The 17,962-nt window shown below is 37.6% G+C and overlaps 1 protein-coding gene across 1 annotated transcript in view; it reads right to left on the reverse strand.

Moving 5' to 3' along the window:
* LOC149213487 (histone acetyltransferase HAC1-like) overlaps positions 1-17,756 on the reverse strand; it is an 80,836-nt gene extending 63,080 nt beyond the window's left edge. Inside the window, 4 exon segments of the mRNA XM_089392026.1 lie at positions 106-982; positions 11,376-11,481; positions 11,965-12,542; positions 17,402-17,756. Coding sequence (XP_089248152.1) covers positions 106-982; positions 11,376-11,481; positions 11,965-12,146 — 1,165 coding nt within the window. The 5' untranslated portion in view covers positions 12,147-12,542; positions 17,402-17,756.
* Between the last annotated feature and the right edge of the window lie 206 nt (positions 17,757-17,962).

Raw genomic sequence — 17,962 nt, forward strand, 5'->3', positions numbered from 1 at the left:
AATCCAAGCTAGAAAATGTAAAAAAATTCAGATGGCATACTGTACATCCAAGCAAAAAAAATTCAGATGCCATGATCTATATCGAAGCAAGAACATCCAACTTACATTGTATAAAATGTTGTTGCCGTTGCTGAGTATTTTGCTGTCGTGGGGCAGTTTGTAGATTACTGTAATGTGAGGCATTTGAATATGCTCCTGAATTGTATAATGCTGTAGGGCCATTCATCAGATTCTGATTATTTCCTGCCAGCTGCATTCCACTATTCATGTTTCCATTTACAAAACCATAAGAATTTTTTCGCTGCATACTACCTATATGTCCACCCACATTACGATAAATGTTGCTATTTTGTCCACCATTAAATTGCTGCTGCTGAGCAACGGCCATAAAATCAACATTAGGGTAACCCATTCCCACAGTACATGCAGCCTTCATGGACATTGATTGTGATGAACCTAACCCAGGAGTTGGAATCATCGGAGTCCTGGCACCAGGTACAGCCATTGACGGCATTATCTGGTTTGCTGTACCCATGGTCATGCCTCCAACTCCCTGCTGAAGCATATTACCTAGGGGCCCAGGCAGGGATTTCAAGTTCTCACCTGAATTAGCACAAATGTTTTTACTAAGAACAGAAGCATGAACCATTTTATTGGAGTTTCCATCAGTGGCCATAAACGAGTTACTATGGAATTGATCAGGCCCATTCCCTGCTTGCAACATCCCTCCAATGCCAGCTGGGTTAGGAGCTATAGTGTTCGGAACAGGAGCTGACATCATTGAAACATCACCCATGGTAGCTGCCCCCATTGAATTAACATTTCCAGTATTTGACATACCAGGGGTTGGAATCATTGTCCCTACTGTTCCCATGGAAGAAGCACCAGCGAAGCCATTGTTTTGGTTACGCATGCCAGGTGAACTGCGTAGAATCAAAGCCTTTAGGCGTCTATCCAATGTCTTAAAATCCATGTACTCTTCCTGCATCAGAAAATTGCATCATACAGCAGCACGGCCACAATTGCTCAATTTATAAAGGAAATAAAGGGTCTCAGCATTGAAAAATTTAAGCAATTATGTGTCCTTCACAGCTTCTGAGTTATGAAGGAACGTGGGAAACAACTAATGACTCTCAATCAAGTAAGATATTCCAAATATAATAGAATATGTGCAAAGATGTAGTTATGCTTCAGAATTATTAAAAAAGAAAAAAATCATTTTCTACAATCAAATAGAGGAGTTACGACCAATGAGAAGCATGTCCATCCAAAGATCCAATTTACTATGGTCCTTCCTTGTACATACAAACACACACATACCAATTTCGTTTTAGAGTTCAAGTGCAGATCATATAACAAGGCATTTTATAAGCTCTTTTCCATGTGTATTTTGACAACGATGTAACAAGGAAGGAAACCACATTGTTTCTCCTATTATAGATGAACAATTATTTAAAATTAATACATGTAATATCAAGTATCTTGTCTACAGCCCATAGCTGTGTGGTCTAATAGCAAGTGCTCAGGTAATTTGACTTGTATTAAACATTGAAATTTGAGATCCAGGTTCAAAACCCCACCAATGGATGTGGATGAGGCTGCGTGCAAGTCCTAGGTGATTGTCATGACATAGGAATGCCATTCATAGCACAAACACTTAACACATATATGGATCTGTATTGATCATCTTATCAATGGTATAAGAACTAATTCTTTTGCAAAGTGGCATTTCGAAAAGAAAAAAAGAAATAAAAGACATTTTTTATATTGAGCTAAAGTAAACTTGGGAAAAATAATTTATTTACATTAGTGATTATGTTTTATTCTCAGCCCTTGATCTTGTTGTCACATAAAGTGTCTAGGCACCGCGACAACGCTCAAAGTAAGGGCTATCACTCTAATCCTTACTCCGTTTAGAGTCTCTCCTAGACAAGTCAAGGGGGGTAGTCCCTAAGGTGAATGAATGAGAATAGCCTGTGAAACACGGGCTCTAGGAGACTTAAAAATGGACAATTTGAAGAGTGTAAACGAGTCCTGGTTAAATGAGATGGATAGATCTAATAAAATAAAACACAACCACAAGATAAAAACTATTCTAGACCAGTGTCTTATGTTCAATTAACCAAAGACTAAATAGAAACAAGTTACCCAGAGCAATTTATAATGTGGCAAAGCGATGATCATGAACAATTAAATGTAAAATGTTCAAAACCTTATCATGCAAGAGTTTACAGCAATTAAACCCTGTGAAAAATTATGAAATTTAAATGCTAATCAATGATTCCAGATTCAAAATGATTTTCATTAATAGCCCAAATCTAGAATAATTTATCATTCCCCAATAGTCGATGATTTTAAAAATTTAATCGTATTTGACAATAAAGAAATCACTACCACGAAAGGGCACCAAGGAACTTTAGATTAACAATTTAATTATTCCTTAGGTAATTAATTTAACATGGCGAATGGAAATTTAAATTTTTAAATGTGACAAAAGTAAAACAAATCAAAAGGGTTAATAAATTGAAATTTTAACGAACCATAAGGCCACATTAAAAATTTTAATGTGAAAGTGTCCACATGGGGTAGCTCAAGCGACAAGGGCCGTGGAAATGAAGTCTCACCGAACCGGAAGTCTTGGGTTCAAATCTTGGGCTACCCCTCCCCCGTAGAGGGGTACATAATGGACATGTAAATCAGAGAGTCCCGCCCCAGCTTACAAAAAAAAAAAAAAAAAAAATTAATGTGAAAGCGCAAATCCTCTTTTGATTTAATTCTTTTAAGAATTTTGAAGTCACATAGACGAAAAAAAAAATTAAATCTTTAGATCTTTTAAATGTTTCTTAAATTTTTAAATTTAAACAAAAAAATCAAAACAACAAAAAATTTAAAATGAAAACAAAACGAAAAAAAAAAAGGAACAGAAATTAAAAATAAAACCTAAACCCAAAAGTAGATTTTTTATTCTTTTATTTTTTATAAAGCATTGATCATTCAACCAAAGTTAAAAAATTTCAAAAAATAAAATCGAAATCAAAAGGAAACTAACTAAACTAAAAAAATAAAAAAATAAAACCTAAACCTAATGCATAAAGTAAAGAAACAAGATAAAAAATAAATAAAAAATCGAATGAGTTTTTGGTTTTGCATGCATGTTTAAGCTTGGACAGAGGCGGCAACTGAGCATCAATGGCAACAAGAGGAGCCCGACACAAGTCTTGGCAGCGGGAGATGGGAATAGTGGTTGTTGTTTGAGAGGGAGCATCAGCAGATGAGGGTTTGATGCAGCGGAAAGGAACGGAATCAAAGAGCATGGGTATGTTGTAGGAAAAGAGAGGCGAAGGTTGGCAACTGCATATGGAGCAACGAATGGGTCAATGGCAACGGATTTTGAAGGCTGCAGCGATGGAGTGTCTAGGCGAAGGTTGGGATCAAGCTGCAAGTTGCAGGGTTTGTTTTGTAGGCAACAAAGGAGAGCAAAAGGAGGAGCTACGGATGGCAGCATGCAAGTCAACAAAGGGGAAGATATGGCTACGAGGCAGGGTTTGTTTTGCAGGGAGCAAAGGAAAGACAACAAAACGCAGGCAAAAGAGCAAGGTAATGAGGAAGAAGGGGTACATCAGAAAAGAAGATTAGGGCCGCAGAAAATAATTTGAAATTTTCCTGAAACCCCGAAACACAAGACAACAACAACAACAAAAATCGAAATTTTCCGGAGGGGAAAAAACGCAGCAGAAAATGGAGGCTCAATATGGCAGCAAACAAGAGAAAAATGGTAGCCAAAAACCCTAGAAAATTTCCCAAAAAAATATTTAAAATGATATGCTTCTGCTTTAGATTTATTATTTGTGAAACTTTTATGAAAATTTCCAGATCCAAGAAATTTTTAAATCCTTGGACTGCAACAAAATTGAATAATACCCCTGGAAATTACGTTGATAAACCCCAGAGATCCAAATCTTACCCTCCAGGGCCTAGATCTAGACTCTACACAAATTTCTTCCTCAGATCTATAGCTGCACAACAACAAGAACACACCCAAACAATATATACAATGATAAAAATTGAAACCCAGAAAAACCCAAGTAAGGAAGATAATTACAAAATTTACAGACCTATGCACAAGAATGGTAGATCTATCAGATCTGAGATGTATGAGTCCAACTCCGCTTCCAAATCTAATAATCTAAGGCTCTCAACAGCCAAAGCTATCAATTTCCCACACAAAAACTAAATTTTTAAATTTTAAAGAGGTGCTAACTCGAAACCTTTCATGCATCACTAACAAAAATCTTATGATAAGCCCGGGATTAATTTTACTGGGCTCCTTAAAAAACATGGATCGAAGTTGGCTGGTCCAACTGAAAACTTCCCCTAATGCCCGAAGATCTAAAATCAAAATTTCCCTGCAAAACTCGATCCAACCATTAAGAATAGAACGAGAAAATAATAATGAAACTCAGACGCATAGAGATACCTACTATGACGTTCAAAATTTGGATTATTATTCATACTCCAGCAACTAAGCAAGATACTTGTACTCAAATCACTCTTTATAAGCTATCATCAATGGCTTTACAAAAAATTATGCATGAAAACAACAAATCTTACAGTATTTCCATGAAGAGTAACACCAGCAAAACTTAACCCCAAAGTCTTTCTTTATTATCCAGAAAAAGATTACACAAGAGCTTCTTGCTAAGCACACGACTCAAAGGTCGGATGGATCAACTGACAAATGACTTCCTATTTAAAGATTTATCCCCCAACGGGTAGTTCAAGTGATCTTCGTCAAAGCAATCTCGACCATTGATGAAGATTAAAATTTCTTTTAATCTCATCAATCGAAATATTTAAATATTTGGGGAAATTCGAAATTTTTCATTAAGTGCATTTTAATTAACTAAAAAAAATTGAGTTAATTTCCACAAAAATTTGATTTTGACTTAACCCCCATGGATCAAAAGTTTAAAATTTGACAAAATAATTAATTTACCTTAGTCCCATAACCTTTTAAAATTTAATTTTTAAGGATCGACAAATTTTGCCTTCAGAGAATTTATATTTACCTAGGACATCAAAAGTTTAAAATTTGGCAAAATAATTAATTTACCTAGTTCCAGTACTTTTTAAAATTTAATTTTTAAGGACCGACGAATTTTGCCTTTGGAGAATTTAAATTTAACTAAGACTTAGAATTAATTAAATTTTTAACTTAAGATTTTAATTAATTTTTTGCCAGAAAATTTAATTAATTAACCTATGAGGGAATAAATTATTTTTCCAACCCTCGAAAAACTTTACATCGTGATTTTCATATTTTTTACACCATAAGGGAGAAAACTCGTTTGTAATAGACCCTCACAGACTACTCATTTCTGCGACACAAATATAATCCAGTAGATCAAGCAATTTATAATAAAATAGCCTAACTAAATAGTTAGAATTATTACAGAATTATTTTTACATAAACTCGATCTAGAACAATAGGACTCGCCTAAGATCCTAGCGACAAAATCCATTTCAGCTTTGGGTTAAGACTGGAGGAAAACTCTGTCAACCATCTGAGAATGGATCGGTGAGACAAAAAACCTCCCAGAATGGAGATCGTCAATAGAAAAGTAGGTTTACTTAGGTCATTACACACATGACATGAATCTACTGAGATTATTTACATTATACACATGCAGAAAGGGTTTACATAACATCTTGGAAGTCAAGTTAATGATGATAGTTAAACGGCACGAACACATCGATCAGGTGCTATCCCTTTTGCGAAAATGGGGGTAGGGGTGTATTGTTATGCATCGTTGACACGTAGTGGTCAAGGCTCCATAGATCTCGTGAGGCAAGATCTAATCTCGTCTGTCAATCACATTGGAGATTAGGGTTAGGCATTTAGCTCAATGTAAAGTTATAAAAGCATCATTAGGGAGAAGGAGAAGACACCATACAGCAGCACAAGATTGAGAGAGGCATCTTAGCAAGTGTGTTGGACCCGGGTCTAAGGAAAGGGTGCAGCTAGGAGATCCAGATCAGCCAAGGAGGGCTTGATTAGCTGGATCAGATCCAGTTGTTGTAATTATTTCTTCGGTCGGACCATTTTCCTAGGAAGGGAGCCCAAGTAAGTTTAGAATTTTAATGAACAATTGTGATTGGGTAGAATCTATTGTGTGATGATGTCATGATTAAGATTGGTAAATTAAGCTTCCACTGAAAATTAAGTGACAAGTTCGTACAAGATTGTCGGGGCCAGGTTTAGCTGCAATCTTACAAGGTGAAAAAATTTTAAGGGATGTCAACGCAATCGGCCATACAGCAAAGTTGTCGCTGAAACAACAAAGAAAACAACAACAACAACAACAAAAATTTAAAAGAGGCTAAGTTAAAAGTTTTTTAAACCAAGTTAAAGATCAAGTAAAGAAAATAAGGGGGTGGAAGAAAGGCACGGCAGCTTAATGGGTCGTCAACCCAAGTGGCTACAAACCAACAACAAGACGAGTTGACCGAGGCAGGGCACTCGGTCGCAAAAGAACATCAAGGTCGGGGTTGTGGTGGCTAACAACCACCTACCAACACCACTCAGCCGCAGGTGCACACAAAAAAAGGGTCTTGAGAAAGTCATAACAAATTCCAAGGCACCGCCACGAAATTGGTCGCAAGGACAACAAGCAACCAACATAAAGAGTGACCCACCAATAGCAGGCCGCAACAGGAAACAATGGCGATCGAGCAGAGGACTGTCAGGTCAAGAGACATCAACAACAAAGGATTATCGGGTCAAGCCACAACAAAACCAGTCGACACAAGGGAAGAAGTGGGTCACAACAAGGGGTAAGGCGGCGATGTGTGCTATGTAGCAAAGCCACTACAGGGTACGGACATAGATTGGCATGCAAAGTCAAGTCAATAGAGGAAGACTAAGCCATGCCGATAAGGTAACCCCAAGCACAGAACCAAAAAAACACAGGGATTATGAGCGGTCAACAAGCATGCAGACAAACAGGACTTCAAGGAGGCCAACGTGCACAGAACAGGCAGTCACTATCACAGAAGCCAAGGAAGTGTTAAGCAGCATAGGGTTGTAGGCACAGCTGAGAACAATAGGCATATAGGAAAGTCAGGCAGTTAGATTGTGCACAAGAAGGTTGGGCCACAGAATATGGATTGCCAAGAAAGTCAACGAGGACTACTGTAGGCAGTAACTAGCAACTAGATCGAAAACCAACCAACTTGCAAGTTGATCCAACAGTTGGTGGAAATTTGCGCCCAGATAGGTAGTTGGCAACAGTGATAGGTCATAGAATTGCAACCAATAGCATTAGCGGAGGTCAACCCTCAAAGGGAGAGAGAGAGGTTGTACCAATCAAGACTTGGTAATCAATTGATTTTCCAATTTCAAGATGGCATACACCATTTTGAGGTACGAGAATAGGTTGGATGGGGTCTACAACGTCAGTCCATGGAAGGAGAGGATAGCATTGGTGGTTCTCAAGGAGAACAACCTATAGGAGTTTGCAAACACCCAAGTTATAGCTCGTTCATATGCTACAGCTCTGGCGGCCCACGAATTGAAAAACATGAAGGCCAAACGTATCATCATGGATAGGGTGAAGGAATATGTGATCCCTAACATATCAAGGAAGAATAATGCCCATGAGATATAGGCCGCTCTGATGAAACTATATCAGAGTGGCAATCAAAATCGAAAAATGGTGTTGAGAGAGAACCACAAGAACACCAAGAAGATTGTACCATGGCATCATACCTCACAAGGATTCAACAAGTTCGAGATAAGCTTTAGGTTGTTGGGCTAATCTTGCTAAATGATGAGCTAGTAAGGACAACCTTGAGCGGGTTCTCAAAACCCTGGGCTACCTTCGTGACAGGCATTCTAGCAAGAGAAAAGCTACTAGATTGGAACATATTGTGGGACGACTTCGTTTAGAAGGAGATCTAGGAAAAACCTTTGTCTGGAGGACATCATAAGAGTAGGGATGATGAAAGCCTTTCTCTTGCCAGTCAAGTAATGAAGAGCAAAGGTTCAAGTAGCAGGGGTGAAGACTCAAGAGTCAACCTCACAACCCAAGAAGAAGAAGGATTTGACTAAGGTCAAGTGTTTTGCGTGTCTAGAGAGGAAGAAAGGGGGGGAAAGAGCACACAACTAGTTGTAGTTGCATCGACAAAAGCTCAGGGGAAGTTTTCCAAGAAGTTCAAAACATAATTCGTACTAGTTTCCTACCTTACTTCAAGCACATTACCAGTGGATGAATGGCGACTAGATAGCAAAGCCACAAAGCATCGCAGGAGCACGAAAAGAGTTTGACATCTTGACTGATTGTGACTCGGAACTGCAAGTGGAGTTTGATGTTGCTACCAAACATTAGTTAAAGGAGTTGGAACAATGATATTCCAACTCAAGTCAAAAGGCAATATGAAAGTGAAAGACATGCTATGGAAGTTGGAACTCAGGTGGAGTTTACTCTCAATCTCTATGATAGAGATGAAGGGGTTCTATGTAACATTCCAAGATGGGAAGGTATTAGTCAAACACAATAGATCTAGCTCTAATGAGGGGCATGCCATAGAAGTTAAAGAGAACAAAATGTATAGGTTGAAGGGCTAGTCTATTCGAAAGATGGCATGAAGCAGAGTAGTAATAGACAACAAGAAGCAAGTAGCTCTGAAGGTTGAGCAACTTAGAGGGAGTTAGTCTTTAGGTTCAAGGGGGGAGCAGTCAACAAATTCCTCCAAATTTGTCAAGAACGCTGAAGGGCCAGCCTATTCGAAAGATGGCACGAAGCAAAATAGTGACAAAGAACAAGAAGCAACTTAGAGGGATTTAGCCTTTACGTTCGAGCAGGGAGGAGCAGTTGACAAATTCCTCTAAATTTGTCAAGAAGGTCTCTTGGCACAAGATGGCCTTACAAGATATTTAGGAGCAAAAGACTTCTAGGAACCAAGCCAAGAACATAAATACTTTGAGGATGTTTTCCAAACTAGATGGCAAGTAAGACTTCTAATTCAGAGGGAGAAACCATGTCACCGGATGCAATCCCAAAATCAAAGTCACTTCCAGGCAGCAAAATAAGGGAGGGATTGTTGATTATTGTAGCTCGGGCAAGTACTTCTACACAAGCCTAAGTATCTAGGTCTGTAGAAGTCACCAAAGTCTCCTTGGAACACTTGCACTAGTGTGAGCAAGTTGCATTTGTAACTTAGCCTAAGTTAGACTTCAAAAAAGCACATAACTATTATGTTGGCTTATTGAGTTAAAGTAAATTATTCACTTTAGTTATTATGTTTTAATATTAGCCCTTGATCTCAACTGAGGCGAGGTCTAATCTCAGCCATCAATCACTTAGGGATTTAGCTCAATGCCAAGTTACAAAAGCAAGGCTATGAGAAAGGAGAAGACACCATATTGTGGCACAAGATTGAGAGAGACATCCCAGTGAGTGTGTTGGGTCTGAGGAAGGGGGGCGGCAAGGAAATCCAGATCAGTGAAGAGGGCTTAATCAACAAGATTAGATCCAGTTGTAATCATTTCCTTAGCTGGGCTATTTTCCTAGGAAGTGAGCCCAAGTATGTTCAAAATTTTAATGCAAAACTATGATTGTGTAGAATCTGTTGTCACTTTTTCATGATTGAGAATGGTCAATTTTGCTTCCACTAAATTTGTGTTAATGAACCTAGCTGTGCATTTGATCAATAGATCATTAATCTGCTAGGAATTAAGTTTCGGGTGCTAGGTTTGCAGAGAAATTCTAACAAACAACAACAAGGCTTAAACTGATTCAACAAAACATTAAATTGCAAAACAGCGAACAAATATTGTCCATAATTCTAGAAGCCCCGAGGGTTAGCTCAATTGGTCGAGTTCCCATTGCTAAAGTACCTCGCCATTGGGAGGTCACTAGGTCAATTCTCCTCGACACCCTCGAGGTTAGGCTCTGTTATTTTGGCCAGTGGGATGTGTTGAAAATGTAGAGAAGGAAGGTCTTTTGGCTTGTGCCTTAGCCAAGAAGGACTTCGAAATGTCTTTCTCTAGCGTGAATGTGAGTTCATGAGATAGACTTCAGTGTGATGAGTTGATTTCTAGTTCACTAGAATGGTCATATATAGATTGCATGCATAGTGTTGGAGCTTCAGTTTGTTGGAGTCTTCTTCAGTTAGACTACAGGATGAGGTGGCAAAGACAAGTCTAGTTAGGACGAGTTAAGACTGCAGAGACAAGTTCAATTAGGACGAGTTAAGACTTTAGAGACAAGTGAAGAGAGCACGAGTAATTCCTCAGTTAACTCTGTTCATAATTAGAGGAAAACATGGAGCAACTTGAACCTGTTAACTAAGAGCTAGTCCAAGCGTAACTGAGACTTGCTCCAATTAACTGGCAAAAGGAACTCATTGCACTTCTGTGAACAGAAATTCAAACTGGGCCTCCTTGCATGAATTGAAGATCTATTAAGCCAAGAGAAGAACGAAGGCACAGATCGATGATACTTTATTGTTGGGGCAGAGTGCATCGGTTGAGGAGAGAAGATCAAAATTCGAAGAGCAGAAGCCAAGCCGAGTTTCAGCAGGAAGCAATTGTGTGTGCAGACTGAGATCAAGAGGCAGGACCGAGAGCAGTGATCCAGGAGCAGGCCAAGAGCAATTGTGGAGCTGAGATTAATTTTTTGGAGGCTATTTTCTGGCTGCAGTAGCAGCATACTCAATTTGTAAAAGCTATATTTGCTCAAAGAACAATCAATAAAAAGCCCACAACACAGAAAGCAGGTTTTCCCATTTGGGTTTCCTGGGTAAAACACTGGTGTCAAATTTATGTGTGCTTGTGTTTTTTATCTCAAGTATTGTCCGCTGCATGTTGAATGTTAAGAAACTCTGTATCTTGGTGAAAATTAAACTTCGTTTCAGTTTTCAGCTGCTTTGATTTTTCAGTAAATGCATCTAAGTAGTTGCAGAGTTTCAAGAAAATTAAAAGAATGTGATCCCTTCAGGTTGATCTGCCCAGATTTTCCATGGATAAAATGTTGTCCGTAATTCTAGAAGTATATGCCTATAATGAAATGCAAAGAAATTGAATATCTTGTTGAGGATAATGCTATCGATTCACAAAAGACTATTAATGAAACAAATATTTGTTAGTTGAACTGCAATCATTAACATTCATAATGAGAATGGCATTGAATTCAGCCCGTTGGCAATCTCAATGTAATTGTCTGACTGAAGTTACATATTTTCATGGATAATCAAGAAAACAGTTTTCAGCTACCCAGCCACATAAAACACATTTACATCAAAATCCATTACAGAATTGTGCACAACAAAGCCACAAGAACCTGATTTCAAATTGCAGTCTAGAGAGTAAATACCTTGGAACCAGCCTCTCTAAATAAATGATCCTCTAAGCGCCTTGTAATCTCAGGTAGTTGTTGTTGACAATCTGGTAAGAGTGGACGCTGTTGAAGAAGTTGTAAACTGAAACCAATCACAAAAGTCAGCCATACAGCAAAGGAATTCATGGACACGGCAAGAAATAGAGTAGCATTTTCTTAATTCCACATGTTATTATGGCTAAAGACTGAGATAAATAACTTGAAAAATGAAATATATTAACTCACATTGGATTGTCATTCTTTGAACCAAAAAACATAAAATAATGTTTATATCATGATTCAAAACTTTAGGATGACATATGGTTTAACCTGACACTATATAAAGAGCAAACATATCTCCCAAGGCTCGACAAAAGAGGCAAAGATCACTCGGTAAGATATCTGTCATCTTGCTCCACTGAGGACAAGAAGATTAAGGCAGCAAAAGCAGGTACTTTTAAACATAAATATTTTTGCATAAAGCTGGTATGACAACACAAGGTCTGATTCATAGCCAACAATAAGCAACACTCAATACAGGTCAATAAATTACAGCAATTCTGCTTGGGGGTATTCGATAACTTACATTCTCTGTGAAATAAAGGTCCGTGTTGAATGCAAATCACTATCCATATGCCATGTCTTACGCAGGGCTCCAATGTTTGAAACTTGAGATGATAAACTACCTCCATTCTGCTGTGCTAAACCAGGTAGCTGTCCTCCAGCTTCACCGGAGACCTGTCCTGGAACAAGGGCTTGAGCGTGCATCTTGCCTTCTTTTTTTGCTATACCACTACTAAATTATTAGCCCAAGTTCTCGAAAGATCCACTTTGCACTGCATATCTGCATCATATATCTGATTTTGCAATGCAAAAGGAAAAGCAAGAAGCACATTTGACACTTGAAAAAAGAAATGTGTAAACCCAATCCCTCCACCCGAATGTTTTTATTGTGAAACCATTGTTGTCTTTAGTGACATGCCTTCATCATGAACATGCATGTAAGCAAGTTTGCAGTTAATCTTTAGAGGCAAAATAACATCCCCAAGCTTGAATTTTGACGTTATCTAGTTCCATAGCTCTGCATAAAAATATCTGCATTTCGTAGAAGTTGTACCAAATCTTCAAATATACTTCACAAAACTCTTCTTCAAACTGCTGCCGCTGAACAAAAACATACAAAGTCAAGATGGAAATAAGTAGGATGTATCTGAAAACTAAAAATTCCAGGAAAAAATATAAATCAGTGCACTAAACAAAAGTTTAAACCAATATTGTAAGTTGTAACTGTTACAATCAAGTCATAATAGCATTTGCGAGTGTTTATCAACCAAAGCAACCATAATATGTAAACATCTGCAATAAATTACAATAAAGATATAGCCCTCCTTACAAAAAACTTTTAACTTAATTATCAATTTAAGGCAGGGGTTTACCAAAGAATGTCTCGTGCTGAAATTTTTTGTTTGATCAAAAACAAAACAATAATGACTACAAGGAGCACAACCCATGTGCAAAATAGTTTTCTTAATAGAAGCAACAAAACAGGTTGCTTCCCCTCAAAATAAGTCTCAATGAATGACAAAAATGGATCAAAGTAACTGGAAAGTACAAGAAGTCAAAACAGAGATATGATAATGTCTAGGGCAACTCCTAGGCACAAAAAATAATAAAAATAAAGATAGAATAGGAAAGGGTAAACGCAAAATGTGAACCCTAAAAGGAAATAAGGTTAGGTATATTACAATGTAGGATAAGAGACTCTGCATCAGAACTAGAAATAGATGAGGAGCTATTGTGCTCATCAATCACTGTCAGGTACCACTATTTGAGAATGTCCTCTGGGAAATTAGGAACCTGAATAGACCATGCTGGATAATCATAGGGGAATCCAGGTAACTGTTGAATCAAGTCATCATAGCGTTTACGAGTGTTTATCAACCAAAGCAACCATAATATGTAAACATCTGCAATAAATTACAATAAAGATATAGCCCTCCTTACAAAAAACTTTTAACTTAATTATCGATTTAAGGCAGGGGTTTACCAAAGAATGTCTCATGCTGAAATATTTTGTTTGATCAAAAACAAAACAATAATGACTACAAGGAGCACAACCCATTTGCAAAATAGTTTTCTTAATACAAGCAACATAACGGGTTGCTTGCCTTCAAAACAAGTCTCAATGAATGACGAAAATGGATCAAAGGAACTAGAAACTACAAGAAGTCAAAACAGAGATATGATAATGCCTAGGGAAACTCCTAGGCACAAAAAATAATAAAAATAAAGATAGAATAGGAAAGGGTAAACGCAAAACATGAACCCTAAAAGGAAATAAGGATAGGTATATTACCATGTAGGATAAGAGCCACTGTATTAGAACTAAAAGTAGATGAGGAGCTATTGCCCTCATCAATCACTGTCAGGTACCACTATTTGAGAATGTCCTCTAGGAAATTAGGAACCTGAGTGGACCAGGCTGGATAATCATAGGGGAATCCGGGTACTACCTTAAGGAACTGTCCTAACTTCCAAGGCCAAAGAGGAAAATCTAATAATAAGCAACTCTCTGCTCAATAAAACTGAGATACAGTCCTATGTCAAAGCCCACTCGAGCAGGCATCTCGCAATGATCTTCTGGAAGCAGGCCATTTATCAACAGAACAGTAGAGGGGGAACTGTCTCACCAACCTACCTGACCTCTGTATTCATGACAGGAGCATCTGCAATGCAATTGATGCCTCCACCAAAATATGCTAGATGAAAGAAGTGATCAACCTACTGGAACTAGGCCTTGTTAAGATATCATAAGGCTTTTATGGTCACCATATATGTCTGCACAATTCACAGTTCATAAAACAAAAACAAATCCACATGCTGCCTTCAATGACCTTAACCAACCATGCCTCCAGTACTAGATAGAGTGTAAATGAAAAATCAAAGAAGAATTTGCAGTCTTGGACCAAGGCTAATATCCACACGCGCTCTCCAGTCAGCATTTCACTTGTCTATTATAAACAACAACACTCATCATTGGCAGACAAATTAGAGAAATGGTCAAACAAAGCATTTTTAGCACCAGAACCATGATTTGATCTATTATGAATTCCTTTAAGACGGACTCAGTTTACAAACTAGCTATTAATGTAGTAATGTTATTGTCCAAACTAGCTGAAAAGCACAGGCAAGAAGGCAACAGCTCTAGCATTACTACAGTTAACAGCAGAGTAAAGTTCAGAAATACAGGCACTAAGACAAGCAGCTATATAATCAATTTAGTTGTCATCTGAGTAAAGTTTACGGGTGCAGGCATTAAAGATAATCACAAAATTGAACAGTGCACAACAATCAGGCAGATCATTGTCAATGAAAAACATCACATGTCTGTTGTCATTTAGAATAGCAATATCAGTGCCAAAGGCAACTGCTGGGCAAAAAAAGATGTACAAAGGGGAAAGCACAACAAGTGGACCCTAGAAAGGGGGAAAAAACAGGTATATCAATATGTAAGATAACAGGCACTACTCTGCATCTTTAGTAGAAAAGAACCTATTACCATTAAATCCAAATTTCCAATTACCATGAAGATGCCAATATTTGAGAATTGTTCTCTAGGGAATCGTCAAACATGACTGTAACATGCCTGATAATCATCTAAAGGGTCACTGACTGTTTGATCAGACTGACAGACAGTCCCACACTAGAACTGACTAGAGCAGGTATGTCACAGTGATATCATGGCAGTGGGCCAAGGCAGTGTAGAACAGGAGAGGGTGCACTGTCTCACCAACCTACTGCCGTCAGTATCTATGGCTGGTTTATCTGCAAGAAATTTGACGCCCCCATTGCTGAAATAGGATAAAGACATAAGTGATCAGCCTTATGGATTTGGGCCTGTTTAAGGTTTCATAAAAGTTTTTTTGTGGTATCATATATAAATGTATTCACAATTCCTAAGACAAAAACTAATAGACATGCCCATTTGTCTGTTATCAATGGCAAAACTCATACTGTGCAGACAAATTAGGGCGAATGTCTAAATAGCGCATGTTAGCACCATAACCTCCATATCAAACAAGTTATTGTGATCTGCCAGATTAGCGCGCAATGGGACCCACATTTTGATTAATTATGAACTCCTTCAAGGTAGAACTCAGTTTACAAATTAGCTCTAAATGTAGCATTATCATTGTCAGAGTAAAAATGAGATAAACAGATAACACGGTAAACAGCTCTAGAATTACTACATTATAATCTAAATGAAGTTTGTATATACCAAGAATTTACAATAAAGGAAACAACCATATAATGATTAATCAATACAGTTGTCATGTGAGAAAAGTTTGCAGGCACACCCACTGAGGTAAAGAGACATTACAGTAAGCACAAAATTGAACAAGGTACAACAAACACATGGATCATTATCAACTGAAAACTTCACTTGTCTTTTATAAACATAACAAATTTTTTTGTGAATACAGTTTCCAAGGAAACCTGCCCAGCACTTTCCCTCACTCGGAGGATGACACCCAGGATAAACAAGGTTATGTGGAAGCTCAAGGCTTTGTCAACATACTCATTTAAGAGCTCAACATATCACTTGGAGGGATTGAACCCAAGTAGAGAGGATAACACTCCTCACAACCGCCCTTGCTAGACCCAATAAACTATTGTAAACATTACAAATTGCAACAAGAAGCTTGTATATATTCTTAAATTCATATATACAAGCTGCCCATTAAAGGAACTTAAGGGTACAGGAAATATGCCATTAATGAAAACAATAACTAGATAGAGAATAAGGCAAAGAAACGTAACCATGGGTTTTGTATTTTTTTTAAGATTATAAATCAGCCATTAAAAGCTCTAAAATAGGGCTTCAAATGCATCTATAGAGTGAAAAAAAATGTCTTGCCCTGAATTATATTACTTTTTCATGGAGCATTAAAAAATGCTGCTGAGCCAGCAACTAGTAAAAACCAGTACACCAAATAGTCAGATCATTAGACAATACAAAAAAAATAAAACAAGCCTTTTTACCCTTTTTGTGATACATGGGAAATTCATAATTCTGTGTATTCAAGTCACACATTCCTTTGTCAAACACTCAACAATCACCACAGTGGATACAAGGACAAAATCAATAACGGGTATCAAGCACAGCAACTCCTGGGCAAAAAACACATGAACCTAAAATCTGAGTTGTGGCCTCCATAGAACCAGCATGATACTGCCAAATACCACTTGCATTCAGGACCATGCAAACTTACTGAGATGGCATCGAGACGAAAACCAAGAATTTCAGCACAGAAACCTACAACAATGCTTTCGACGACAGGAAAAGTGCTCATTGATTGCAGCAAGGAAATGGATACCAGTTTTCTGCTACGAACTTACTGCACGTAAATTCGGCAAATTTGGCAGCAAAAAAAAGGGGTTTCAAGGACAACTAATCTAAAAATTCTACTTTCGCTAAGCCATATTGGTTAAGGGTTTCTTATTATCGGTAATTAATTGGGCACATTGAATATCGTTGTAAGAATTAAAGAGAAATACTGAGATTGTACTGAGAACTAGAAGCAAAGACGTCAATGGGACGAAAACTACAAGGGATGCTTAACGAAGCAGAACTTATAAAAAGAGAAACATGGCAAGATGTACATTCTCAAAAAAAAAATGGATAGTTGTTAATAATACTGTAAAATTTTTATTTACTAAGATTAAATGGACAATATAATATACTCATAATTTCCATACTTCTTAAAGATGAAACACCAACGGTTGAAAGCTCTTAACTAGGGTTTCAATTAGTAGGGCTCAGAAATAAGCAATAACCCAATTAAAATTGGAATTTTAGCATAGATTGTAAGAAAATACTTCTGCTGCATCCAATTACTGGTATAAAATCAGTAAAACAGAAATTCATATTTAATTGGATTAACAAGTAAATATGATTGTTTTTCGTTTCTTCCCCACAATTAACCCTTGAATTCATATAACTTTAGGCAAACCATGCATACCTGCATAACTTCGTATCTGCATAACTTCACTAGCAATTGACTGCGAGGCCTCCAGAAAAGAAACGGGAAAAAAATCGCGATCGCAAAACCACCCGGAATTTGCCGGCCCCAGCTACGGCCTCCGCAGAACCAATATAAAACCACTCATAAACTCGCCGCGAAATTATGAAATGGCATGAGAAGTGTAAAATTAAGGGTTTCGGGACCAATTCCAACAGGCCGAATGGTAATTCAAAAAGAATTCGCAGATGGGGCGGTGGAATCCATTCACTAAAATAGGTAATTTTGCTCTAAGTTTGAGTTCTGCCCACAAATTCTGCAAATTTGGCTACAGGGAAAAGAGGGTTTGAAGCATACTATAATCTAAAATTCTACCTGGATTTGGCATTTAATATAAATTTAAGGGTATTAATTGATATAATTAATAATTAATTAGGGGCATGGATAACGAAAATAACATTGTGAATGGTTTTTTATGATCTTTTTCAAAATATGGTTTATTCTAAACATGTAAGTATTATATGTATGTGGCTGTTGGGGTCACGAAGTTCTCTATAAAAA

Source organism: Pinus tabuliformis, chromosome 1_1, assembly GCF_031772625.1.
Source record: "Pinus tabuliformis cultivar Carrire ecotype Pingquan chromosome 1_1, CPIR1, whole genome shotgun sequence".
Taxonomy (NCBI): Eukaryota; Viridiplantae; Streptophyta; class Pinopsida; order Pinales; family Pinaceae; genus Pinus; species Pinus tabuliformis.